Source organism: Neophocaena asiaeorientalis, unplaced genomic scaffold (genome assembly GCF_003031525.2).
Source record: "Neophocaena asiaeorientalis asiaeorientalis breed wild unplaced genomic scaffold, Neophocaena_asiaeorientalis_V1.1 scaffold77, whole genome shotgun sequence".
In the NCBI taxonomy this organism is placed as follows: Eukaryota; Metazoa; Chordata; class Mammalia; order Artiodactyla; family Phocoenidae; genus Neophocaena; species Neophocaena asiaeorientalis.
In genome coordinates, this window is record NW_020174645.1 from 8,131,444 (window position 1) to 8,158,278 (window position 26,835).

General features: G+C 46.7%; 1 protein-coding gene across 2 annotated transcripts in view; it reads left to right on the forward strand.

Annotated features, from left to right (window-relative positions):
* ACAD10 (acyl-CoA dehydrogenase family member 10) overlaps window positions 1-24,516 on the forward strand; it is a 48,478-nt gene extending 23,962 nt beyond the window's left edge. The window contains exons 10-21 of one of the 2 annotated variants that reach the window (XM_024758713.1): window positions 3,735-3,885; window positions 4,972-5,117; window positions 5,877-6,050; window positions 13,698-14,098; window positions 17,784-17,924; window positions 18,420-18,557; window positions 18,681-18,771; window positions 19,679-19,837; window positions 20,540-20,712; window positions 22,470-22,613; window positions 23,617-23,694; window positions 24,297-24,516. In XM_024758713.1, the coding sequence (XP_024614481.1) occupies window positions 3,735-3,885; window positions 4,972-5,117; window positions 5,877-6,050; window positions 13,698-14,098; window positions 17,784-17,924; window positions 18,420-18,557; window positions 18,681-18,771; window positions 19,679-19,837; window positions 20,540-20,712; window positions 22,470-22,613; window positions 23,617-23,694; window positions 24,297-24,437 (1,937 nt within the window). In that variant the 3' untranslated portion in view covers window positions 24,438-24,516. Of the gene's footprint in view, window positions 1-3,734; window positions 3,886-4,971; window positions 5,118-5,876; window positions 6,051-13,697; window positions 14,099-17,783; window positions 17,925-18,419; window positions 18,558-18,680; window positions 18,772-19,678; window positions 19,838-20,539; window positions 20,713-22,469; window positions 22,614-23,616; window positions 23,917-24,296 lie in introns of those variants that run through there. The other variant, XM_024758712.1, reaches the window with a different exon arrangement.
* The last annotated feature ends 2,319 nt before the right edge of the window (window positions 24,517-26,835 follow it).

Here is a 26,835-nt window from a genome sequence, read left to right on the forward strand (position 1 = left end):
ATCATTTAAATCTTGTTTTTTTTCGATACTGGCCAAAAGTACTTAAGATACGTATTTTCTTCTCCATTTTTCACCATTTCCTCTAAATATTCTTTTCAATATTTAGAGGAAAGATTTAGGGATATATTTTTAAAATGCCATTATGCCAAGGTATTTGTTTGTATAATTTGTTTCTGTTTTCTTCTTTCTTTTTTTAAAAAAATGTCTGAGAGTTCCAGTTGGTCCTCATCCTTGGAAGCACTTGGTATTGTCAGGTTTTCCCTTTTCTTTTTTACTGGAAGTCAGTTGTATTGAAATGTAGCATTTTACGAATGTTGACAAATGCACACACTTTTATAACCACCATCACCATTGTCTTCATGCTTTTGCATGCAGAAACTTTAGCATGAGCCAAAGAGTTTCACTTTTTCTGCCCTGCAGCATTCAACACTATCTGACTCTCAACCAGTGTGCATTGTTGACCATGGTCAAAAAGAATCTCTCAAATAAGCTGTATTTTTTTCTTTCTCTGCTTTTAACCAAAATGTGCCTGTTTTGTCTAGGACCATATCAAAGGCTGCAGTATGTGTCCAAAGTACATCAACTTCCTGACACATTTCTACCAAGTTACCTAAAATTCTGTCATTCCATAGGCACATGATCTGAGGTCTCAAAACTAACCATTTGAGAAACTTTGCTACCACAGAGCAGGCTTGCTGACTTCGCAGCCCCAATTGAGGGAGTTCTTCACCCCTTCCATACGCAGCCTGAGCCATATCATACACTAACCTGTTGACCAGAGTTACCAGCTTAGAGGGGTTCCCCTCCATCTTGGTGGTCTCATTGGAAAACATTTACAGTAAAAATTTGTTTGTTGTTTATCCAAAATTCCAGTTTAAATGAGCATCCTCTATTTTATCTGGGAGCCCTAGTTACCAGTAAAAGGGTCAGCAGGCAAAGACCATAGATGTTGCCTATATTGAGCCATTGTTTCAAAGTGGAAAGAGCCCTAGACCAGAAGTCAGGTGCTGATTTGTGGGGTGACCTTGGGCAAGTCCCATTACTTTGTTATAGTTTTCTCAACAGTAAAGGTTCAGTAAAAAATAGAAAATCAAAAAAAAACCCTGCCCTGCCCCCCTCACAGTGCTGATGTGAAAAGCAAAGGAGATGGCACCTGTCCTAGTCTTTATGGAGATAAAGCCTCTGTCACATGAAGCAACGGGCAATGTGACATCCCATCCTGCGGTGGAGAGAGAGCAGCCTAAGGAGGCCTCTCCCATGTGCTGAGTGGATCCTTTGCCTTTTATTTTTAAAGTAGACTGTTTCGATGCACTTTCCACTGGCCTATTAGTTTGACAAAGAGACAAAGCAGAAATCTGGTGTGATTTTATATGATTCAGGGTCAGCCTCCTGGGCCACAGGCTGTATTTGGAGCTTTATCGCATAAAGCAGCTTCCTCAAATTTCACATTCACTGATCCAGTTTACCCGGGCATCAGATCTTCCTTTTCTTCTCAAGTTATGTCAGGAACCCAGCTGCTGCGTGGGGCATTGGCTACATATAGATAGTACACCATTTGTGTAAAATTGGTATATTTGAATAAATTTAAATGTTTATTTGCACACGTGAAGATATCTCCAAAAGGATGCCTAAGAAATTGGTCACATGGGTTGCCTTTGGGGAATAACGGCTGAGTGGCTGAGCAGGGGGATGGGAGAAAATCTTTATTGCACTCCTTTTTGTCACTTTAATTTCGAGCCATGTGAATATATGATTTATTGAAGAGAACAAATTTAAATTTGTAAGGAAAAGAAACAGCACACCAACATGATTTCTGATCAAAAGGGACTTTTGACCAGATCCTTTAGGTCCAGTCTAGTTATCACAAAGAACCTTTCCATCAAGGACCTGCAGGGAACCATAATTCTCTTTTCTCATCCCAGAGGGCAGGCTGCTTTGGGGAGGAAGGGCGTTAATGCCTTGGCAGGCCTGCTTGGGACCAGTGGCCAACAGAGCCAGAGCCGCAGGGACAGCTGCATCTGCTTCCCACGAGAAGGGAGTGGGTACAGCACTGGGGTGGTGTGTATGCGTGGGGGGCAGGGGCACATCCTAAATCCATATAGGGGCTCCTTCCGCAAAGGCTCAGTTCCTGGTGGCCTTTGTATTCATTTTATTATGATAATTTTCAAACTCTAGAAATGTGAAATAGTACAGTGAATAACTATATGCTCACGACTGATTTTAACAATGGTTAACTTTTGCCATATTCCTCTATATAGCTCTTTCTGTTTCTATCTGCACAACTAACAAGGTTGTAGAGATCCTGGCGCTTGACTCCTAACAGCTTCAGTACGCATTTCCTACATTTCCTAATAGTAAGGACATCTCCCAGCACCATTATCACATCCAAGGAAATTTACCATTTTCCCAGAATATATAAAACCCAGTCCATATTCAGATTTCCTCATTACCCCCCTTACATCTTTTATAAGTGAGTTTTTTTGGTTGGTTTTCCAAATCGGGATCCGATCAAAGAATCTAGAACAGTCCTCTCACTGTTGTTGTTTTTTTTTTAATGAATTTTTTAAGGGACCAGGCAAGTATATTATAGATTTGTTTTGCTTGTTACCTGATGATTTCATTTACTGCTGTCTTCTACTTCCTATAATTCTGAAAACTGGAAGTTAGTTCTAAAGGCTTGATTTGGTTGGGGTTAAATTCCTGTGGATTTTGATCTCACCTCTCATCCAGCCCTGCTGGATCCTCCGAAGGACAGGTGTCTGGGTGCTCTGAGTGTGCATTGGACTCCACAGAAGGAGCCCAATCTCTCTATCCTTGTCTTCAAGCTTCTGGGGAACATTTTTCTCTCAGATGAGGGGTGAGGGCTTGACTTAGAGCTAGTGGTGTGATGTGTTATTAATTATAAATTGTTTTAATAGTGACAATAATTGACAACTAATAACAGTGACAGTAATAATGGTCATTATTCATCAAGCAGCCTTCTGTGTTTGGCATATTATATATGGACTGCATTTGGCCTTCACAGTGGTCCTAGGGAATATAGGTGGCAGTACACTCATTGTGCTGATGAAGCAATGGAGGCTTAGAGAGGTTAAATTCGTTGAAAAGCTTAACTGTGAGCCAGCAACTCCAGAACTCCCTCCAGTTTGTGGTCCCAGATATAACTTGCAAGTTCCTCAACTGTGGTAACTCTGGTAGCAAACAGCTGAATAATAGCAAATACTCATGTAGTACTTACTACGTGCCAGGAACATTTGCAAGGGCTTTACATATTTTGTCCTCCCAGCAACTCTATGAGGGCCATCTCATCAATGAGGAAACAAAGGCATGGAAAGGTAAAGTAACCTGCCTGAGATCACACAGAGAATGACAGAGCTGGAAACCAAACCCAGACCAGCCGTCCACCCCAGAGCCTATGCTCTTAGCCAATTACTGTCCTTTAGCCAAGAAGGGATTTATTAAAGGCTGTTAGGAAGCTCATAGGATCTGAGAGGGCCAGGGATCAGGCTTGGAGGCTATGTGGCTGGGAACAATGCCCAGATCACACAGATCCAGCCAAGATAAAACAGCAGTGGCTTCCAGGTTGAGGGGGCAGGAACATCACGTGGGAAATTCTCTAGTCATGGGAAGTAGACGCCTCAGACGTTACAAAGGGTTTCATCGCACTGGTTGATTTTCGAATCCTCTGGAGGTTGCTGAGATGGCACACCATGTTCTAATCCTCTTTCCCTCAGGGGACTATGTTGCACGCCAGGTACAAACATGGATCAAGCAGTATCGAGCCTCGGAAACCAGCACCATCCCGCCAATGGAGAGGCTCATCGAGTGGCTGCCCCTCCACCTTCCCAGGCAGCAGCAGACCACAGTGGTGCATGGGGACTTCAGGTCGACTGGGCGTGAGGAGGGCTGATACTTAGCTGTGGAAAGTGATGGGAAGGGTATTTGAAGGGGAAATTAAGCAGCTGGTCTTGCCCCAGTTTACAGTTGACAATTATCCACTACATGGGCTCTCCCTCTGCAAGGCCTTTAAGGCAGGGTTTCTCAGCTTTGGCACTATTGACGTTTGGGGCCAGATTATTCTCTGTGATGGGGTGCCTGGCCCGTGCAACAGCAGAAGTTAGTACCACCCGCCGGGTCTGAAGGTACAAGCGCGGGCTTCAGCTGTAACGACAACTCCAAAGCTGCATGGCTGTCAACAGCGACAGCAATGATCTTACTCATGAATCTGCAGTCTGGGACAGGATGGCTTGCTTGAGCCACTGACGTGGGTCTCAGGCGGGGGACTGGAATCACCTGAAGGCTCGCTCACACCTGCACCAGGGCAGAGGAGAGCTGGGCTCCCTGAGCCTCTGCCTGTGTCTCTGTGGTTTCCCACCTGGTCTTTCCAGTATGGCAGCTTCCAGCTGGACTTCCTACCTAGTGGCTCACGGTGTGTGTTCTGAGGGGAGAGGGCCAGGGGGGAGCTGATCACCTTTTCTGTCCCTGTCTCAGGAGTCACTCAGCACCACTTCCACCTGTATTATAATTGTTAGAAGTGAGCTGCTTCCAGGGGTGAAGGATTAGACTCTTTCTTTTGTGGTAGGAGTGTCAAAAAATTGCAGACCTGTTTTGAAACCATCTCGGGAAGGAGTAATTACCAGAACCCAGACATGGTCTCTATGTGGCGAGGGCCACCTGACCAAAGCTGTGGCCCTCAGGAGAGGAATACAGCTGTCCCTCAGCTATCTGCTGAGAGGGGGGTGGGGAATTAATGTGCAGGCCCCCTTCCCATTGTCTGCTGGTGTCCCGTTGGCTGCTCCCAGCTGAGCCAAAGGGCAAGGGAGCTGGTGGATGCAGCCCATGCAGGCTCCCGGGGAACATGGGAGGGGTGGGGAGTGCTTCTGAAGGGGTCAGCGAAGATGCCCAGCACAGAATATACCCTAGCGGTCAGTGTTCTTAGCGCTGTCTCCATCCCTTCTGTGGCTCCTGCAGGCTGGATAACGTGCTGTTCCATCCGGAAACGGCCGAGGTGCTTGCCGTCCTTGACTGGGAACTCTCTACCTTAGGCGACCCCCTTGCCGATGTGGCCCACAGCTGCCTGGCTCACTACCTGCCATCCAGCTTTCCCGTTCAACCAGGTAGGAACTGCCGCTGGGGGAGTGAGGGATGGAGCCAGCGCTCTTCTCAAAGCTTTGGGGCAAACTCTGCTGAAACAGTTGGTGATTGGGCTGCTTCATGAAATTCCGGTATTGAGTATTTCTTCTACAGCATCATTTTTAATGACAGTATAGGATTTCATTGTTATAGAATTAACTTAATAAGGCATTTGGTTTGATTCCTATTTGGATATTTGTTTCCAGTATTTGTTTTTTTTAAAGTATTACCTTCCCTGTGCTTCCACAAAAAAAGGCAGTGAATATCTGTATAGTAATATCTTTGCCTGTATATAAGTTATACTCCTAGGATAAATTCTTGGAACAGAACATATTACATGCTTCTAAACCATCAAAATTTACAAATGAAGGAAATAGGTAAGATTTTTTATTTGTTGCAGTTATCTTTTTCATAATTTGGCGAGATCTTCTTTGAATACCATTTTTTTAAACAAATGACTGGTAGAAAATAATATGCATCCACCCTGAACTGTGGCCCAGATGGAATTGGAGGCCCCTCATTCCTTCCTTTACTGCCAATTTAGTCTGAAACTTTTAAGAGCCAAATTGTGAATAACAGCTTCATGCCTGGATTCCAGGCATCTTGAAATGATGAGCTATAACCCTTTGAACTAGTTGTGAAACTGATTTCCAAGGGACGAAGTGATTTTCAGAATTCAAATACTTGGAGCCACAGGAGAGCATGGGGTTTTTGCCTAGTCCTGGGTCTGTCTGTCGCTTCAGGTTTGAGTGACAGTGATCTGTCTGAGCTGGGAATCCCTACTGCAGAGGAGTATTTCAGGATGTACTGTCTTCACATGGGGATCCAGCCCACTGAGAACTGGAACTTCTACATGGCTTTCTCCTTTTTCCGCATTGCTACAATCCTGCAGGGAGTCTACAAGCGCTCACTCACAGGTAATGGGGGCCTGGGAGAGCTGGCCTCGGGCTGTGAGTCACAGCCAAGGGGCTTCTATCCCTGAAACCCTCTCGTAACCGAACTACAAGATTCAGTTAATTCAACCATTTGTCATTAAGTGTATATCATATATATATATATATTTTTAAATATCAATATTAAAAATTTTTTAAGTTATTAAAATAAGGCACAAAAATTTTTAGAGTAAAAACATACATGATAAGAATTCAACCATATAGAAGAATATAAAATTATTTTCCGGGCTTCCCTGGTGGCACAGTGGTTGGGAGTCTGCCTGCCGATGTGGGGGACGCGGGTTCGTGCCCCGGTCTGGGAAATCTAGACTGCATCTTTTAAGTTTGAACTTTTGAGAAGAAAAGTTAAGTATGGCTACTTAGAACTGATGGTTTGATATATACATATGTTACCTATGGAGTGTTCATATATATATGCGAGGATGGCACAATGTTACTAGTTTTAATTCTAAATTCTACAGGGTAGAAATGGAAATAATCTATACCCTAAGTTATTTAAGAAAGTAGAAAGACAGATTAAAGTTTGTTTCCTATGTAGAAGGAAGGCAAGTAGAAAGCAAGCAGTTAGAATCTACCCAAAAGACCTAGAAGTAGTGACTAAGCCAATAGCATTAAGTACCCCTAATTACCCACATTATAATCTATAAATTCCATTCTCACCAAAAGGAACCAAGACTCCTTGGATAAAGTGGCTGATTTCAGGTCTAGGGCAGAATATCCACAAGATGAACCTGGAACATCTTGCCGTACCAGAGAGCAAGGAGGTTGTTGAAGATTAAGAGGGTCATATCTAAAGGTCTCAGGAGTCAACCTGAATAGGCTCCCACTTGCTAATGACAGGAAACTTTGAGCACCAGTATGATGATAGCTGAAATGGATGAAACACATCAAATATATTTAAATCCATGAGTAAAGAATGATACTAAAACAAAGACACAGTGTCTCACTGGTGACTTCGGAGGTTGGCAGGAAAGCAACCCATTACTCTGAAAATTGGTAAATAAAGGGAAGAGAGTCAAACATTTATCCTGCCTTTCCTATACAAATTACGTATCAGGCTAACCAAATGATTGATGAGAGAAAGTTTCTCTTTAGAGAAGCATCCTGGACCCAATGATAGAATTAGCATGTCACCAATTTGCCACCCCGACTACATGAATGCATCTGGAAAATAAGCATTAATGGTGCTGAAATCGAGAGAGGCAGCCAGACATTACATACCTCCTGATGCTGCCCTCAAAAGTCAAACCTGGATCTGACCAAGCCTCGAGTGCCAACCACCAACTTACAGGGAACAGAGGGTTCAGCGGAGCACATTCAACAGCACCGTTGAGGCAGAGCCATTCACAAAAATCCAGATTCTGGGAAACTTCACAGAGCAAACAATTTAGTTTCTTCAGCAGATAAAAAAGGGGAACAGATGTTGAAAAGGGAACCTATAGATTGAACGGAACTTAAAAGATACATTAGCCAAAAATAGTAATTTGGACCTTATTCAGATCCCTGTTTGAAAAAAGAAATTTTCTGAAAAAAAATATTTGAGACAGTGAAAAATGAATTCTGACTGGAGAGTTGATGATATTAAGGCATCATAGTTAACTGTTGTTTAAGTGTGATAATGGTATTGTTGTGGGTGTTTTTAAGTCTTCGTCTTTAGACATAAATGAAATGTTTATAAATAAAATGATGTGGTGTTTGGGATTTACTTTAGCAAAATCCAGGGCAGTGGGGGTGGGGAGGGCAGAGGGTGAAATAGGATTGGCCGTGCTTTGACGATTGTTGAAGCTGAGTGGTAGAAACCTGTAGGTTCATTATATTCTTCTGTCTAGTTTTGTTTGTCTTTGAAATTTTCCAAGATGAAAACTTAAAAGGCACGTAGAAAGAAGCCCAGCAGTGGGTTTGCTAGTACTATGGGGACATCTTAGCTTCGTGGTCATCAATACCCGAGGCTTTCTGGCAGCATGTCGCTCTCAGCCAGGGTGCCAGAATCTTCTGAGAAAGGCAGTTGCAATAGGGGAATTGATCATCCATTCACTCACAAGAGCCTCTCCTAGGCCAGGTACTGTGCCAGGTGTTAGTGGCAATAGAAGGTTGTGATTTTTCCAGAGAAGAATCAGCATCCAGAGAATTTCTAGTTTAACCCTCCGTGATCTCAAGCAGTAATCCCTGGAAATGGTATTTTCTCTTCTTTTGGAGAGTCTCAGCTCTAAGCCAGTATTTCCCAATTTTTATTATGGTTTTACAGTGAAAGGTAACCAGAAACATTTAATTAAACAGAATGGCTGCTAAGTCCAAACAGTGATGTGTAGGCCTGATTGCCTGTGGGCATTTTCTAGTGGGCAGCCAAGTTCTCACTGGGTTCTGCTCCAGTGACTGGGGATAGCTGGTTAGATTTTGCCCATTATGTCAATTATATCTCAGTTTTTAAAACAGAATTATTCATTCTAGAATCTCTACACCAATAAACTTCGCCAGGTTGTCCTCAAGTTGCCTGTCAGGAAGCCCTTTGACAGTTTCCAAGATCCTGTGAGCCGCTGGCTTGGCCTCAAGCTTGTCTTGGCCTCAGAGGCAAAACACGCCAGTGTTTGCCACCACATGGAAAAACAGATGTGCTGTCCTTTCAGGCCTCTGTTCCTCTGATCTTGATTGTGCTCTCCCTTCCCTCCTACCTGGAAAGCCAGCAGACATTCTGAGGAAGTGCCTTAGTTTTCTTACATAAAAACAGTGAAGTCAGTTTTTTTAAAGAATAGGATAAAATCATTTGATTAGGGAAACAAAAAACTCAACTCTCTGAACACAAGTATTATTTCTGTGCATTTGTCTTCTTAATTAGCTGTTAAAGTCTTTTTTTTTAAACAGTTGAGATACTTGGTATCACCCTGGGAAAGGGGGTTTTGGAGAAGAACAATGTGTTTCAAAGGCATTCTCTCTGTGATGTCATCACAGGAGATTTGGGCTCATCCTTAGGTTGGCAGAGGGACAACAGTGACCAGAGCCTGGGGGCTGATTTACTGTCTGTACCAGCTGACCCCAAGTATCACTTTGCTTCATTAAGAAGTGGTTACTGAAGTTTAGGTTTCTTGTAGATGGCTGCTGAAATTCTAGAAAGGAAAAAGTGCTGGTGGCTGCAGTTTAGGAAGACGTCAGTCATGGATATGGTCTTTTCTGCTGGGATTACATTTGGGAAAATATATCGGAAGTGATAGTTTTAAATCAACCCAAGCTCATACAAGTGACCTTCAAAGAGACAAAGCAGTACTCTGAGAGCAAGATCCTACTAAGGAAATGAAAATTAAGAAAACACTTTGTACCCTCTGTTAGAAAAAAAAATCGAGGATTGGTTCAAGGTGGTGGAGAAGAAGGACGCGCGCTCACTCCCTCTTGTGAGAGCACTGGAATCACAACTAACTGCTGAACAATCATCGATAGGAAGACATTGGAACTCACCAAAAAAGATACCCCACATCCAAAGACAAAGGAGAAGCTGAAGTGAGATGGTAGGAGGGGCGCAATCACAAAAAATTCAAATCCCATAACTGCTGTGTGGGTGACTCACAAACTGGAGAACACTTATACCACAGAAGTCCACCCACTGGAGTGAAGGTTCTGAGCCCCACGTCAGGCTTCCCAACCTGGGGGTCTGGCAACGGAAGGAGGAATTCCTAGAGAGTCAGACTTTGAAGGCTAGAGGGATTTGATTGCAGGACTCTGACAGGACTGGGGGAAACAGAGACTCCGCTCTTGGAGGGCACATACAAAGTAGTGTGTGCATCAGGACCCAGGGGAAGGAGCAGTGACCCCACAGGAGACTGAACCAGACCTACCTGCTAGGGTTGGAGGGTCTCCTGCAGAGGCAGGGGGCGGCTGTGGCTCACCATGGGGACAAGGACACTGGCAGCAGAAGTTCTGGGAAATACTCCTTGGCTGAGCCCTCCCCGAGTCTGCCCTTAGCCCCACCAAAGTGCCTGTAGGCGCCAGTGCTGGGTCACCTCAGGCCAAACAACCAACAGGGAAGGAACTCAGCCCCACCCATCAGCAGACAACAGGATTAAAGTTTTACTGAGCTCTGCCCACTAGAGCAACACCCAGCTCTACCCACCACCACTCTCTCCTATCAGGAAGCTGGCACAAGCCTCTTAGATAGCCTCATCCACCAGAGGGCAGACAGCAGAGGCAAGAAGAACTATAATTCTGCAGCCTGTGGAACGAAAACCACATTCACAGAAAAATAGACAAAGTGAAAAGGCAGAGGACTATGTACCAGGTGAAGGAATAAGACAAAACCCCAGAAAAACAACTAAATGAAGTGGAGATAGGCAACCTTCCAGAAAAAGAATTCAGAATAATGATAGTGAAGATGATACAGGACCTTGGAAAAAGAATGGAGGCAAAGAGCAAGAAGATGTGAGAAATGTTCAACAAAGACCCAGAAGAATTAAAGAACAAACAAACAGAGATGAACAATATAATATCTGAAATGAACAATACGCTAGAAGGGATCAATAGCAGAATAACTGAGGCAGAAGAACAGATAAGTGACCTGGAAGATGGAATGGTGGAATTCACTGTCATGGAACAGAATAAAGAAAAAAGAATGCAAAGAAATGAAGGCAGCCTAAGAGACCTCTGGAACAACATTAAACACCAACATTCACATTATAGGGGTCCCAGAAGGAGAAGAGAGAGAGAAAGGACCCTAGAAAATATTTGAAGAGATTATAGTCAAAACCTTTCTAACATGGGAAAGGAAATAGCCACCAAGTCCAGGAAGCACAGAGAGTCCCAGGCAGGATAAACCCAAGGAGAAACATGCCAAGACACATAGTAATCAAATTGACAAAAATTAAAGACAAAGAAAAATTATTAAAAGCAACAAGAGAAAAATGACAAATAACATACAAGGGAACTCCCATTAGGTTAACCATTGATTTCTCAGCAGAAACTACAAGCCAGAAGGGAGTGACACAATATATTTAAAGTGATGAAAGGGAAGAACCTACAACCAAGGTTACTCTAGCTGGCAAGGATCTCATTCAGATTCGATGGAGAAATCAAAAGCTTTACAGACAAGCAAAAGCTAAGAGAATTCAGCACCACCAAACCAGCTCTACAACAAATGCTAAAGGAACTTCTCTAAGTGGGAAACATAAGAGAAGAAAAGGACCTACAAAAACAAACCCAAAACAATTAAGAGAATGGTAATAGGTACATACATATCAATAATTACCTTAAATGTGAATGGATTAAATGCTCCAACTAAAAGACACAGGCTCACTGAATGAATACAAAAATAAGATGAATATATATGCTGTCTATAAGAGACCCACTTCAGACCTAGGGACACATACAGACTGAAAGTGAGGGAATGGAAAAAGATATTCCATGCAAATGGAAATGAAAAGAAAGCTGGAGTAGCAATACTCATATCAGATAAAATAGACTTTAAAATAAAGAATGTTACAAGAGACAAGGAAGGACACTACATAATGATCAAGGGATCAATCCAAGAAGAAGATATAACAATTATAAATATATATGCACCCAACATAGGAGCACCTCAATACATAAGGCAACTGCTAACAGCTATAAAAGAGGAAATCAACAGTAACATAATAATAGTGGGGGACTTAACACCTCTCTTACACCAATGGATAGATCATCCACACAGAAAATTAATAATGAAGCACAAGTTTTAAATGACACAACAGACCAGATAGATTTAATTGACATTTATAGGACATTCCATCCAAAAACAGCAGATTACACTTTCTTCTCAAGTGCACACAGAACATTCTCCAGGATAGATCACATCTTGGGTCACAAATCAAGCCTCGGTAAATTTAAGAAAATTGAAATCATATCAAGCACCTTTTCTGACTACAATGCTATGAGATTAGAAATGAATTACAGGGGGAAAAACATAGAAAACACAAACACATGGAGGCTGAACAGTATGTTACTAAATAACCAAGAGATCACTGAAGAAATCAAAGGGGAAATAAAAAAATACCTAGAGACAAATGACAATGAAAAGATGACAATCCAAATCCTGTGGGATGCAGCAAAAGCAGTTCTAAGAGGGAATTTTATAGCAATAAAATCCTACCTCAAGAAACAAGAAAAATGTCAAATAATCTAACCTTACACCTAAAGGAACTAGAGAAAGAAGAACAAACAAAACCCAAAGTTAGTAGAAGGAAAGAAATCATAAAGATGAGAGCAGAAATAAATGAAATGGAAACAAAACAATAGAAAAAAATCATTATGAATAACAATGAATGTTAAGGAGGGGATATCTTTCCCTTCGATGAGACCTGAGTCTGAGTTAGGAGGGGAAAATGTAGCCTAGCCCACTCATGCTCAGTGGCCCTCGCTGTAAGTCTGTGACTCAGGGAAGGGGGTTACCTGATTCCCAACTGGCCCCCCAGGGCCTGGGTCCATACCCAGTACCCAGAAGGTGCCAAGCAAAGACTTGCTGAAGTCCAGTGGGCTGCATTCTCTGCTGTGTAGCAGATGGATCTGGTTCCCAATTTGTAAGGAATAGCGTAATATCTTTAAAACCAAAGCTGCATGAGAATGGTTCTTTTGAGGACTAGCCCTTGACCATTGGCAGGAGCCAGAAGTAAAATAGGCCTCGGCAAAGATCCATTTATTGATACAAAGCAAATGAGGAAAACAGTCTCTTTAGAACATGGAAATGCTAAAAACAATCCAGGTGAGCTGACTGAAAAATCCCACTATGAAAAGGCAATGTTCACAGTATAAGGAGACACATAGATGGATCCCAGATATACTGAGTGAAAGAAGCCACACTGAAAAGAATATGACATATGTATTTATGTGACGTTCTGGAAAAGACAAACTACAGGAACATAGATCAGTGTTGTTCCCCAGGGGCAAGGGGAAAGGTCTGACTACAGAGAGACCCCATGGAAGTTTGGGGATGATGGGAATATGTGTACTGACCTTGATGGTGGCAGTGGTTGCCTGGCTAAGCTCACGGAACTGTACACTTTCTAAAGAGGATGTATGTACGCTACATCTTAATTTAAATTTTTTCAAAAATCTTTTCTTAAAAAAGTCTTGATATGTGTATTAAGCAAAGAAAAAAACAGAGCATGAGTAGAGTGACTTCTGTGACGCTGATGACAGTGTTGATCTAGACAAAATGGTGCCCAGGAACTAGCCATGAATCCAGTCCCCTGTGACTATTATTATGAATTTCATGGCTTCCTATAGCCCAAGGTGACAGCAGAAGTGATTTGGGGAATTCCCAATTTAATTTCGCTTCTTTAGGAAAAGAAGAGATAAAGAGCAGGGAGCAGGCCAACTGAGTCCAAGTTCTGCTCCCAGCCCACTGATGTAAGCTTGGGCATGTCTCCTCCTTAAAACCTGAATCCTTGTCTGTAAAGTGGGGATTAAAACAGTTGTGTAGCTCCAGGAATTCAATTAGCTATAATAATGCATGTCAAGCACTTAGCGCTGAGTCTGGTGCAGGTCAAGTGCTCAGCAAGTGGTAGTAGCGGCTGATGGAACAATACTGTCACATGTTAGCATCACTATTAAGGGTTATTTGGGGGGTACTCACTGGTTTTCTTTGCCTCTGCTTAGGGCATGCAAGCTCGGCTACTGGGGAACAAACTGGAAAGCTGACTGAATTTACGTCTAACCTGGCGTGGGATTTTGCAGTCAAAGAAGGGTTCCGGGTTTTCAAGGAGATGCCAGCCACCAAACCGTTAACAAGGTCCCACCACACACGGGCCAGGCCACAGTCCCTGCCGAGGACCCCAGGCATGAGGAGTTATGTCACCTCGACAGACTCTTCCCCAGCTCATGTCTCAAAGGGAGTTCTGGTCTTCTCTCCAGAAGGCCTTTCCCCACCAGTCAGGGAGCTGTATCAACGGCTGAAGCAGTTTATGGAGCGGCATGTGTACCCCGCTGAGCCAGAGCTGCAGCATCACCAGACCTCAGCCGAGAAGTGGACCCCTTCCCCACTGGTCGAAGATCTCAAGGTAAAGCCGTGTTTCGAGATGTGGGGAGACCTCGTTAGCAAGGCCCAACCTCAGCTCGTACGCCGGCCACATCTGTTCCCTCGCAGTCAGTGAAGAGATGGGGGGGCCGAGTTGAATGACCTCTGCTTTCCACCATCATTAGAAAGAGCCAGCTCTAGATCACTCCGTTTCACTTCATTGCTCTTTCTCTGTGACCGCGTCTCGGCCTCATACTCAGCCAGGCAGAGGAATGCTGTGTCTGTGGTTTACAACTCTGAGGCAGGTGGGTTCATTTTATGCATATCTGAATCTCGTGAATTTGAAACAAAATGATATAAATTGCATCAATTAAATAAGGCTCTCTTTAAAGAGTCCCTAACATCAAAGTTAAAGGGCCAGTATAAACTGTGTTTATGCTCTTGACACACAGTGACACCACTTTTGCTGATAACGGAAATACCTGCTGTTCTTTTTCAGGATTAGTCTTGGCTTGCGTTAGTTCTTAAGTTATTTGAGGTCTTCAGGAGCACATATTCTGCCTGTGATGCAACCATCACCTACTTTAAAAAGAAATAGCATTATCTCTTTTTTCCTAGTTACAAACCTATCGCAAAGTAACCAGAGCTCAAACATGGCAAGAGTAGAAAGAGTTCATGACATAGAAAGAGTTCATGACATAGAAAGAGTTCTCTAAAATTCCCTGCCCTCTGAGCTAATCAATGTCAACAATTTGGTTTCTCTAAAATTCTCTGCCCTCTGAGCTAATCAATGTCAACAATTTGGTTTCTCTAAAATTCTCTGCCCTCTGAGCTAATCAATGTCAACAATTTGGTTTCTCTAAAATTCTCTGCCCTCTGAGCTAATCAATGTCAACAATTTGGTTTCTCTAAAATTCTCTGCCCTCTGAGCTAATCAATGTCAACAATTTGGTTTATTAGCCTCCCAGCTCTGTTCTCCTATAACATATTAATATATATTATTATTATTCCTATTGTAATGAAATTGTTTTATACATTTGAATCTCCGACTTGCTTATGTTATTTGATGATGTATCACCTTCCCACATCAGCTCCTGGAGATGGACCCCCGAGAGGACCACATTGCAGGTGCACCATAATTTGTCTACCCCGCCCCTGGCTGAAGGACACTGTGGGGATCTCAGTCTAGGTCACTCTGGGTCACTTAAGCAGCAGAGTTAGCAGCTAGCTGCTAACATGGACAGGGAGGCTGAAGAGCCACCTGAAGGAGACAGTAGAAGCCAAGGGAAGGCTGGCTGCAGGGAGCGTGGCCAAAGCTGTCACTAGGGCAGCAACCGGGAGGTCTCTGCTGGATGCTTCCTCAGGACTCCAGGATTGAGGTGGGAATTTTCAGCCAGTCAGGTGTAGGTCCCATGCTCGTGCCTTGATGCCACCGAAATTTATACAGTGAGAGAGCACCCCAGAATAAGAAGGTGTTGGGGGATTCCCTGGTGGTCCAATGGTTAAGACTTTGCCTTCCAATGCAGGGGGTGTGAGTTCAATCCCTGGTCAGGGAGCTAGGATCCAACATGCCTCCTGACCAAAAACCAAAACATAAAGAAAACACCAGAAGCAATATTGTAACAAATTCAATAAAGACTTTAAGAATGGTCCACATCAAAAAAATGTTAAAAAAAAAAAAAGAAGCGGTTTGGATCCTGTGCAGGGAAGGTACATTGAATGCTCTTACATGCTTCTGTGTCCATTTACTGTTTCTACAGCATCATATATTTGAAGTAAAAATACTGGTCTAAGAATGAGGCCATTTTGAGTTTCAATAAATATTGCCAACTTTTCATTAGAAAGGTGCTTACCGATCTGTGCTCCCATTGTTACTGCGTGAAATGCCCTATCCCCCACCTACTGGCCTGCACACTTAATCCTCGCCTGTATGATGTACCTATGGAGTGCACAGAAGCATCGGAAAAGCAGACACTCGTGTCGCAAACATCTCTAGTCTCTAAAATGAATGCATAAGAAAAACCTAGATTAGGGTACATTCTACTTGTGGTCATACCTAAATGGGAATCATAAGGACAGCTAACATTTTTGGGGAGTGTGGTGAAATTATGTCTCGTGGCTTTTATCCAAAGTGTCATTACTACCCATGAATGAGAAGTATTTGACTTTTACACGGCACCTCACAAATCCTGTGAGGTAAGCATTAAGAACCTCAATTTAAAGATAAGGAATTGAATTTGTCCAGGGACACAGCTAGAAATAATAGCACCTGGACTCAATCCAGATCTTCTGGGCTCAAATCTGTGGGTTTTTCCCCTCCCACAAGGAGATGATTATATTTATTCCCTTATTCTTCCTCCTCTCAGAACTCCCTTGCTTCCCTTCCTACTTTGCCCTTCCCTTCCTGATTCATTTGTTCCAGTTAATCTGTCCTTCTTTTCTCCTTGGTTGCTGCACTCTGAGCTAATTGGCTTAACACAGCAATGAGTGTATGTGCTGATTCTAGAAGTACATGTCCTAGAGCCCAGGCCCAATGTAATGGAAAAGTCAGCCAGCTGGTCACCTCCCAGTGCGAAGACTATCCAACATCCCGAATATTTAGTACAGCCCCCAGCTTCTGAGTCCGGCACTTTATATTCTGTGTGTTACCTCATTTCATCTCCCCAGCTACCCAGTGAGGTGGGTGTTGTGGGCACTGGTTGGCTGCCTAGAGACTCTTCCCCTTTCTTTGGGTAGCAGCACCCCAGTTTCATTTGGGGGCCTCCCTCCCCACCTTTGGACACAGTCTGGCAGAGCTGTCAGTCCAGGTGCCAACCCAACCCCCCCGGCCAGGAAGTGGGCATGTTGAGCCAGCTAGGCCAGCCGGGCTGGCCCTTCCTGCAACTGAAAGAGTAAACGGTGTTTTCAAGAGAGAAAACGGCTGGCCTCACTCATTGCACAGCAGGAGTGCAGAGTGTCTGTCCTAAGCTGTGCTGCCTGGGCTACTGTCCATTTCTGAGCCTCCTCTAATCTGAGCTCCTGATAACCTTCCCATGCGGTTCCTCTTTCCCATCAGTTAGTCACCGTCCACTCCTACTGCTCACTCAGTAGCCGTGACTGATAGTGAGGGTGGTGACATCCCGTTTCACGGATGAGGAAACTGCCACGTGGAGCTCTCCAGTATCTTGCCCAAGGTCTCCCAGCAGCTGTGGTGGGGCAGGGTCTGAAACAAGCAGTGTGACTCAGGGCCTGGGCTCCCGACCCCCAAGCTAGACTTCCTAGTTTCCATGTTGGGAGCTACGTTCAGAAACCCAGAGTTACTTTCCCAGGAACAAAGCTGTGCCTCATAAAGGAAGCTGGATCAGGGGATGTCCTTAGGCACCTCATCAAAGCAGCTGAGGCTGCTGCCAACTGTCCTAGGCTGGCTCCCCGCAGGCTCACTAAAGGACCCTTCACTCTCTTGTGCTCAGGGAGTGAGTTCTAAGCTGCGTCGTGGCGACAGTAGTGATGCTAACAGTGATGGAGGTGGTGTATGTAGGGCGCCTGGGATGCGGGTACCAGGGAGGTGAACTGATTGCCACGGTCACTGTTAGGACTGGGCTGTCTCCAGGCGCCCTCATATTCTCCTCCCACAGATCTGCAGGGTTTGTATCCAGCCCGATGGTTTGGACTGGCCTCGTTATTTTCCGCGGGACACAATAAAATGAAATCACCATCTGTGGATCCCTGACTTCTTTTTCCCGTGATAGGAGAAAGCCAAGGCTGAAGGACTTTGGAACCTTTTTCTACCAGTGGAGACTGATCCCGAGAAAAAATACGGAGCAGGGCTGACCAATGAAGAGTACGCACATTTGTGTGAGGTCATGGGCACATCTCTGTACGCTCCCGAGGTACCTTCTTTAATGTCCTTCTCAGTGTGGGAGGAAATCCTCGTCTTCCACACGAGTTCAGCCACCCTCCTGGGCCGATGGGGTTCCCTGCAGCTGTACTGGACCCAGGAGCACTGATGCAAACTCAGACTTCTTATGGGGGAGGACACTGTGGGCAGGTGGCTGGAGCCACAGCAAGAAAGCAGCTTGGGGTGGGCATCTACTCGGGAAGTTAGGGCCCAGGTGAGCACGGCCTGGCTGGCTTCCATGGGCCCCAGCCCACCAGCTCCAGTCTCCTTTCTCTCCCCCAAGGAGCTCCGTGGTTGAGCTTCAGGGGCTCTGAGCTGCTATATTCAGAATGTCGTGGGTCTTTGCATTTCCTTGGGGAAAGGAAGGACTTTCACGAGGGTGTCAGAGGGCCTGTGACTTGGAAGGAGCCCAGGTCCATGCTTCTGGGGTGTTTGAAGTTTTGAATATGGATGTGGAAGTCACCCTTCTGCTTTTTCTCCTTTCCAGATCTTTAACTGTTCTGCTCCAGACACAGGGAACATGGAGCTTCTGGTGCGACATGGCACCGAGGAGCAGAAGGCCCGCTGGCTGATTCCGTTGCTGGAGGGAAAGGCCCGCTCCTGTTTTGCTATGACTGAGCCCCAGGTACCTTGCTTGGGTCACCCACAGGTACCCCTTCTCATCAGCCCAGACCCTCGCCCGAGCCCATCTGCGCTCTGCCATCAGGGACTGCAGGACCAGCTCTAATCAGAATGTGCTGTCGCTCAGGTTGCCTCCTCAGATGCCACCGACATTGAATCTTCCATCCAAGAGGAGGATGGCTTCTATGTCATAAATGGTCACAAGTGGTGGATCTCAGGTATTTGGCCTGAAATTCATTTTTCAATTACACTTATGTGGGTCTGCATTGATAAGCATGTCTTCTCTGCCCGGCTGTTGTCTGAGAAACTGTGGGAGGGACTAGCTTCATTTCCATTTGATGCAAAGGAGATTCTGTGTCTGTTCTCAGAAAAGGCAGCAAACCCTGGGAGAACCAGAGGTTCTACGTGGGTTACCAGTTGACCCCACGTGACAGTTCCAGGAACCTCTGCTTCACTCCCCTCTCTCTTGGTTCTGCTGTGGGCATCTCCCTTTGGAAAGGCAGGAGGTCACTTCCTTGGTGGCTTCTCCGTGCTGTGAGGTCAGGTGTGCCTCAGCAGAAGGGCTGGTCATAATCCTGTTGTTCACCAGGCGTTAACTCTGCAGGGCTCTCCATACGTGCTGAGTCCGCACCCCTCCCCGGAAGGTCTGTGTTATTATCCCCACGTTACAGAGAAGGAAACTAGGACGGAGAAGTGACTTGAGTCACTTGCCTAAAGTACTTGCCCCCCACTAGCAAGTAGGGAGCCCAGAGTTCAAGGCTGGCCTGATTCTGAAGCCTGTGTCCAAAGCCATCATGTTTCCACTGCCTGTGGGAACAAAGCAGAACAGGCTGCCAGTAATAAAGTAGCAGTTTTCAGCTTCTTGTCTCCAAACTATATTTTCAACTTGACTTGGTGCTTTAAAAAAAAAAACTGCTTTTAGGATGTTGGATTCCTTCCTCACTGGGACAGAAACCAATTGCTCCTACTGCTGGTCAAGGGCCTGCACGTCCTCATCTGATCATGTGAAGTCTTAAAGGGCCCTCTCTCTTCACTGGCTTCAGCTTCCCTGGGCCAGGACTGCGTGTGTAAGGAGATCTGATGGCCCTCACGTCAGATGATGGGGTCTCTCTCTTTTTCTGGCAGGCACCCTGGATCCTCGCTGCCAACTCTGCGTGTTTATGGGAAAAACAGACCCACATGCCCCACACCACCAGCAGCAGTCCATGTTCTTGGTTCCCATGGATACCCCGGGGATAAAAATCATCCGGCCTCTGACAGTATATGGGCTGGAGGACGCACCAGGTTGGCCCCCCAGGAGCAGCTCGCCTCTCTGTGTGGGTCTGGGTCTGGGCCTGGGGAAAGGGCTTTGGGCAGCACTTCCACTGCAGGAAGTAACACCTGTAAGGGTATGATGACATTTGGAAGGCCACGTGCTCCTGCATTTCAATTCCATCCATGAGTATCAACCATGCAGGCAAATTTCAGACAGGCATTTATCCCTTTATTTTTTTTCTCTTCCATGCTTAGAAGATAAGCCGGATTCTGTGAGGTAAGGAGGCCACAGAGGACAGAGCAGGAGGCAGGAAGTGCCCTCCAGACCTTCTCTTCTAGACCCCAGGGTGGACAGCTGACCTCCAGGCCTGGAAGTCCTCTCACAGGGGCTCTTTCCCTCTGCTGATGATGTTCACGTTCTGCCTTGGGTGTTTCTGTAGGATCACTACATTATTAGAGTCACATACCGCTAAGGAGATTCAGCTGAAGTTAGAGTCATGTTTTATAAAAGGAATGCCAGACTATTCATTTGATATTATAAATCAGTGATTTATTTCCCATCTTTAATAGACTCCTTCCTTCCCTCCCTGTTCAACATGTTCAACCATGTTCCAGTTAGAAGGCTACAAAAGGGCAGGAGATGAGATAAACTCATTGCCAGCAGATGAGATAAACACATCTGAGGAAAACAAGTTAGGCAGATGGCTCAGGGGTACCCTTTGGGTCTTTCAGGTGGCCACGGCGAAGTCCTGTTTGAGCAGGTGTGCGTGCCCAAGGAGAACATGGTCCTGGGCCCTGGCAGGGGCTTCGAGATCGCCCAGGGCCGACTGGGTCCTGGCAGGATCCATCACTGCATGCAGCTGATCGGGTTCTCCGAGAGAGCGCTGGCGCTCATGAAGGCCCGAGTGAGTACTTCCCTTTGCGACTGTCTCTGTACCAGAACGACCCATCTGTTTTCCTATCAAACTTCAAATCCTAACTGTTTTCTGAGAGCAGACTTAGCAGGTGAAGCAAGGTGATATTCTTTACAAGAAGCTATGTCCCTGTCTTTGCTTTGCATCTGCTACTTTGCTAAAGTTTCAAATTCAGAGCAGAATGGGCCTCACTCTGTCGAGGTGACCAGAAGGAAAAGGCCAGGCTCTGTAGCAGCAGTGGGCAAGGTTCCAAGGTCCACAGGGTCATGGTCTACTGATGACCATTCCTGCTACCAGGTCATCTTTAAAAATCAGATACCAGGGAGAACCTAGTGTTCCAGCGTTCAGCCCTGCGCCATCCTCCTCCCCAAGCACATACAAAACTTTATTCTTCTTTGACCCCCTCAAAGGTTGCAAGCCCACACAAAAGAAAGCTGTTGCTGGCAGTGGTAATTCAGATTGGTGATATCAATTTCACAAAGACGAAGCAAACCCCTGAGCCTCCAAAGTATCTCATAAAACACTGTCCAAAGAACAGAGATGGTCCGGTGCACATAGCTTACTGAGCAAACCTGAGATTCAACCTTTTTAGTTGAGACTGACTAGTTTTTTGGGTTTTTTGGGTTTTTTTTTTTTTTTTTTAAAGAAAATGCTCCTTTCTTAAGAGCTCAGGTATAGTCTCCAGTCCCATCCTGCAGAGCAGTTTGACTGTACGTGTCAGAAGTCTTAGAAGGTACCATAGTATTGACGTGGCCATTCCACTCATAGGACTTGGTCTCAAGAGAGTAATTAGATTTAATACTAGGAGGTTCACCACAGCCATGACTATAATACATTGGAAACAACCTATAAGGCTAACAACTGGGGCCTGGTCAGATAATCCTGGTTATGGGCATGCAGTGAAATTCCAAAATGATGCTGTAGAAATCTATTTCTTGATATATAGAGAGATGCTCTTAATGAAAAAAAAAAAAAAGGCAGGCTACAAAGCATTATAGAGTATGACTCCATATTTTTGTAAAAACTGCATATGTATGTTTATGCATACAAAAAGGTATCCACCAAATATTAAGTGTGACTAGATAATGGAATACCAGGTGTTTATGTTTTTTCTTTTTTTTTTGTCTGAAAATGGATACATTTTCTGCCATGAGTAATATTATTTGTGTCATTAACTGTTTTTAGTTAAAAAAAAAGGGGGGGTGGGGGATAGGTCCCTTATAAGTTTTTCTGATTGCTTGTAACTTTCAAAGACTGTAGAATCCCCACTGCAATAACAGTTGCCCTAGAGGGGGGTCTGGCACCCAGACTTTGCTCCTGAGGGCACCCCAGGACATGAAGCAGGCCCTGCTGTCAGCAGAGGGCGCCCTCCCCTGCCTGTGTGAGGTGCCCACAGTCACTGCCTAGTTCCCAGAGTAGCCCTGGGCCAGAGGCAGCTCAGATCAGGCACTGTCCCTGCCTGGCAGCCGAGCCTGCCCAGAAGGAGCGGAATGGCTGGAGTAAAGGGGTTCCTGGAGGTAATTTGTGCAGCCACCACGTTGACTAGCTCCACGGTGCCCACGAACGCTGTCTACTTCTGGCTCTTCTCCCTGGGAGTTTCCAGTGGCTGGAGAGCTGGCAAAGTGGCACCCGAACTGCACGGTCCCGCTTCTGCCCCCCTTCCCCTCCAGCCCTCTCCTGTGTGCTTCCACCCACCTCCTCTGCAGGGCACAGCCCCGTGCCTCCCGTCCTGTCTCCTGTGTCCACAGGTGAAGTCCCGCATGGCCTTCGGGAAGCCCCTGGTAGAGCAGGGCACGGTCCAGGCAGACATTGCCCAGTCCCGAGTGGAGATCGAGCAGGCCCGGCTGCTGGTGCTGAAAGCTGCCCATGTCATGGACGTGGCGGGAAATAAGGTAGGGGGCCGAGGGGCCTCACAGAGGTCCTGAGGTCACAGTGAGGGACGCGGGCCCGGGAATCTCTAGATGCTGACTCTTCCCTCCCCACTCAGCAAACCATGGAGAAAGCACTTGGCTCCTTGACATAAATAAGTTTGCTTCAACTCTCCTTGGGACTACTTGGGCAGCTTTTCAAAAATGGAAAAGTTACAATAAAAGAGGACTGAACTTTCTGTCTTACTGACCCAGTGACCTTCTGGTTCAAGACAGTGGACCTGACAGGGCCCCAGGGCCCCAGCCTGAGCTACGGCCCCACCCGGACTTCCGGGCATCCAGCAAACTAAGAGTAAGCCATGGAGTTAGCCAGAGGAGAAGCTTTATTTTCAAGTGTGACATTATTCTTTAAATGGCTCTTTTTGAGGGCCTCTAACAGCCAGGTACAATGCCATGCTGACCCCTGCCTTCTCTACCTCTCCATGGGGCCTCCACCCCTTAGCCGAGAGGCCTCGGTAGCAGTGGGTTGACCCAGGCTCAAGTTCCCTATTTCTTGGCACTCTAGTGCCGGGTATGAGGGCTCTCGGGGGCTTTGATTAAAATCCCAGACTGAAGGCAGATCATTGCCGCTCAATTCCCCAGAGTCCTGGCTGGCCTTGTTCCACTTACCCTTTGGAAACAGAGCTGGCCGTAACCCTGAATGAGGCACAAGCCACTCACTACCCTGCCCTGTGTGTGTGTGCTGGCGACGCTGCCCGTCACCTGGGAAGACGCCCTGAGTCTTTCCTTGACCAGACAGCCACTCACACCGCACAACATCCCGAGGCCCTTCCTAGTCACCCCGCTGCCCCCTCCACCCCCGTCAGTGCTGGGCAGGGACAACACACCAGGCAAGGCCTGTGGTCCAGCGGGACCTCAGCTCTCTGTTCTGAGCTATTGTTTCTACTCCTCCCTGTGAAACTGACCGTTCTTCCAAGTGTTCAGCCCTCGGGTCTGCCCTCCTAACCACACCTCGTCTTCCTTGCAGGCTGCAGCTTTGGGTATTGCCATGATTAAAATGGTGGCCCCGTCCATGGCCTACCGAGTGACTGATCATGCTATTCAGGTGAGCACAGATGATGGATCACTGATTCGTCTGAATCATTTACAACAGATGCAAAACTCCCTCTCCTTCAGCTGCCCAACCTCCTGTAAACTAATGGCCGCCCTTTGTCGCACACTCACCACATATGACTTTCCTTTTCCTCCTCAGAACAACTCTATGAGGGGTTCTATTCCTACCTTCATTTTGAATATGTGGAAACAGAAGCAGAGGAAAGTGAAGTGACTTGTCCAGGGTCACTCAGCTTGAAAGGAGCTGAGCTCAGATTTGGGGAACCTAGGTCCTTCTTTCAGCAGGCCCAGCCTCCTAACCATGCAGGGATGCCTCCTTCCGAAATCTCAATCCCTGGCCCCAACAGAGGGATTTCCCGATGGCAGAAGTCACCTAGCAGAGCAGACCTGGGAGTCTGGCATCCCTGGGATGGCAAGTGCGGCCCCACCTGAAGTCTTCCAGAACATTGTTATCACACAGGTGTCAGGGGACAAGCTTGGGAAAGAGGCTGTTATGAGCCGTTCTGAGATCTTAGGAGCAGGCACTTGTTCCTGGGGCTCTCAGAGACGAGGGCTCACCCAGGGCTTCCTCCCCTCCTGCTCTGTGTCTGCCAGGCCTTCGGAGCAGCAGGGCCGAGCAGCGACTACCCGCTGGCTCAGTTCTTCACCAGGGCTCGAGCCCTGCGCTCTGCTGACGGCCCTGATGAGGTGCACAGGGCAGCAGTGGCCAAGATGGAGCTGAAGCGCTGCAGTTAGACCTGTGGGACTGCAGGAGCCAGATCATCCCTGTCAGGCCTGTGGTGCCCAAAACTTTAAATGATGTGCTTTGAAAGACCTGGTATGTGTGATTCTTGCACCCTGCCCGGCAGCTCTGTCCTTCCATCCTTATTGTGAACTCAGCCTCGGTGGGTGCCCACAGAAGTCACTTCTGTAAGAAGCCTGGAGTTGCCTGTTTCAGACAAGGAGGGAGGGGATTAGCTGAGGGCTGAGTGGGTTTCAGGACAGAGGGTGGAGAGCTGGTCTTCAGTCCAGGCGCCCGGCTGGGCAGCCAGGCCCCCTTCTCTCTGGCTGTGGCACATAAGGGCTGTGGGACTCTGCGCGAACGTTAGGAGTCCTGCTGGCAGGGGGGGGGGTGCCCGTGCTCGCTCACTGCTCTGTGCCTCCACACCCCCGCTCCCAGCTGATGGCTGCAGCCGACAGACCCAGGGCGGGAGTGCTCCTGGGAAAAAGGAATGAAACCCCAGTCATGAAGCCACTGCCATCTGATTTTCTTCCTTTGAATGTCCAGAACACTGAGGTGTTATTTTGGAAAGGGACTTTGGAAACATGAAAGAACAAGAAAATATACCTCAGAGACATCACAAATGTTCTATATCATACAAAGAGAATGGAGAATGAAGGCTCACACCTTAGCTCCCCTGTCTCAGTACGTCAGGTGCCTCCTCATACTTGAGTTTACACAAGATCCTGCCCAGTGCATCGGCCCACCCAAATGCATGGGGGACACAGACACGGTGACCCCGGTCGGTCCCGAATCAGCCACCTCACAGCTACACATGTAAAGGTCAGCAAAGGACCACGGCTTTCTGGTGTGTGAGGCCCACTCCTCCCTCTGCTCTATAGTCAGAATGTTTGCGGGGAGGGGAGGTGGTGGGCAACATGCAATTACAATTCAGAGGGCAGTACTCTCCCTGCAGAGAAAGGTGGACATACTCACTCACTTGAGGTCTGAGCTCTTCAAGGAATGGGTGTCCCATGAGCCCAGGTGGCAGTCAGAGATAAGCCACTGGCTGTTAGGACCTGGACTGCTAATCTCATGATTTGGGATGATGTGGCCGTCAGCTGCCCATTTCAGGTCAGACCAGATGGGCAGGGACCGTCGTCCCAGCATCTGCTGCATTGCAGACTTGACCCCCTTGAGGGAACTGCTTTAATGGAGAGAGTGCCCATTAAATTCAGACCCCCCAGTGAATTGCTGTCACACCAACTACACTGGCAAACAACCTTTTGCAAACTCAGGCAGGGTTCTAGCATCCTGACTTCTTGTTTCAAGCCTTAGGAAGGAGGAGGTTTGAAAAAGGAAGTGCTTGGCTGGTGGCCTGCTGTATCACGTGGCCCTCAGCTTTGTCAACCTTGCTTGTTAAGTAGTGCAGCGGCAGGGATGAAAATAGAAGCCGTGCAGTGGAGCAACCCCACGTCTCCCTCAGATACTGTGCTGCAAAGCGGGGAGGCCCTGGGGCGGCAGAGTGGACACTGCCTGAAGGATGCGAGTCATAGAGATGTGGCCTCCAGCAGCCCCTCATCCAGGGTCTCCCATTCAGTGAAATAATTCCACTCCCCACTGTCAACTGCACCCGAATTCTGGGCCAGGCACTGGTCTCGGCCTTGGGGAATGTGCAAAAATACAGGTCAAGTTGCCATTATAAAGGGGCCCACATCTCAAGTGGGGGATGGTGGTGAGTGTCTGAGACCGTGGTGAGTGACTTGGGTGCTGTGCTGGGTGACTGATGAGTGACGAGGGTGCTGTGGTGGGTGACTGATGAGTGACGTGGGTGCTATGCTGGGTGACTGATGAGTGACGAGGGTGCTGTGCTGGGTGACTGATGAGTGATGAGGGTGCTGTGTTGGGTGACTGATGAGTGACCTGGGTGCTGTGCTGGGTGACTGATGAGTGATGTGGGTGCTGTGGTGAGTGCTGTGGTGGGTGATGTGATAGGCACTGCTGGGGGTGCGGAGCTGGGGGCTCAGGAGGGAGGACTTGTTCCAGAAGAGGCATTTGAGCCAGACCTGCACGACGAGAATGGGCAAGGGTGCTTCAGAAGAAGGAGCAGCAGATGCAGAGGCCCTGTGGGGCAGCCCAGTATGTCTGGGTACAGAGCAGAGAGAGTAGGAGGTGGTGGATCATATTAGGCCTCAGGGGCCTTGGTGAGGAGTTTGGTGTTGGTTCTAAATGTGACAAAACGGTGAGTTTAGGTGGCAGCGCAATATGCTTTGATTTGAGTTTCTAAAAGCTCCTTCCGCTCTCCAGAGTTCACCAGGATGAAGAAGGAATAAAGGAAGACTAGAGCGGGTTCAAAGTTCCCTAAAGCTGCAGAGGGCTCCAAAAGAACCACCCGCAAAATTAAAATTAAAGAAAAAAAAGAGAAGGAAAGGC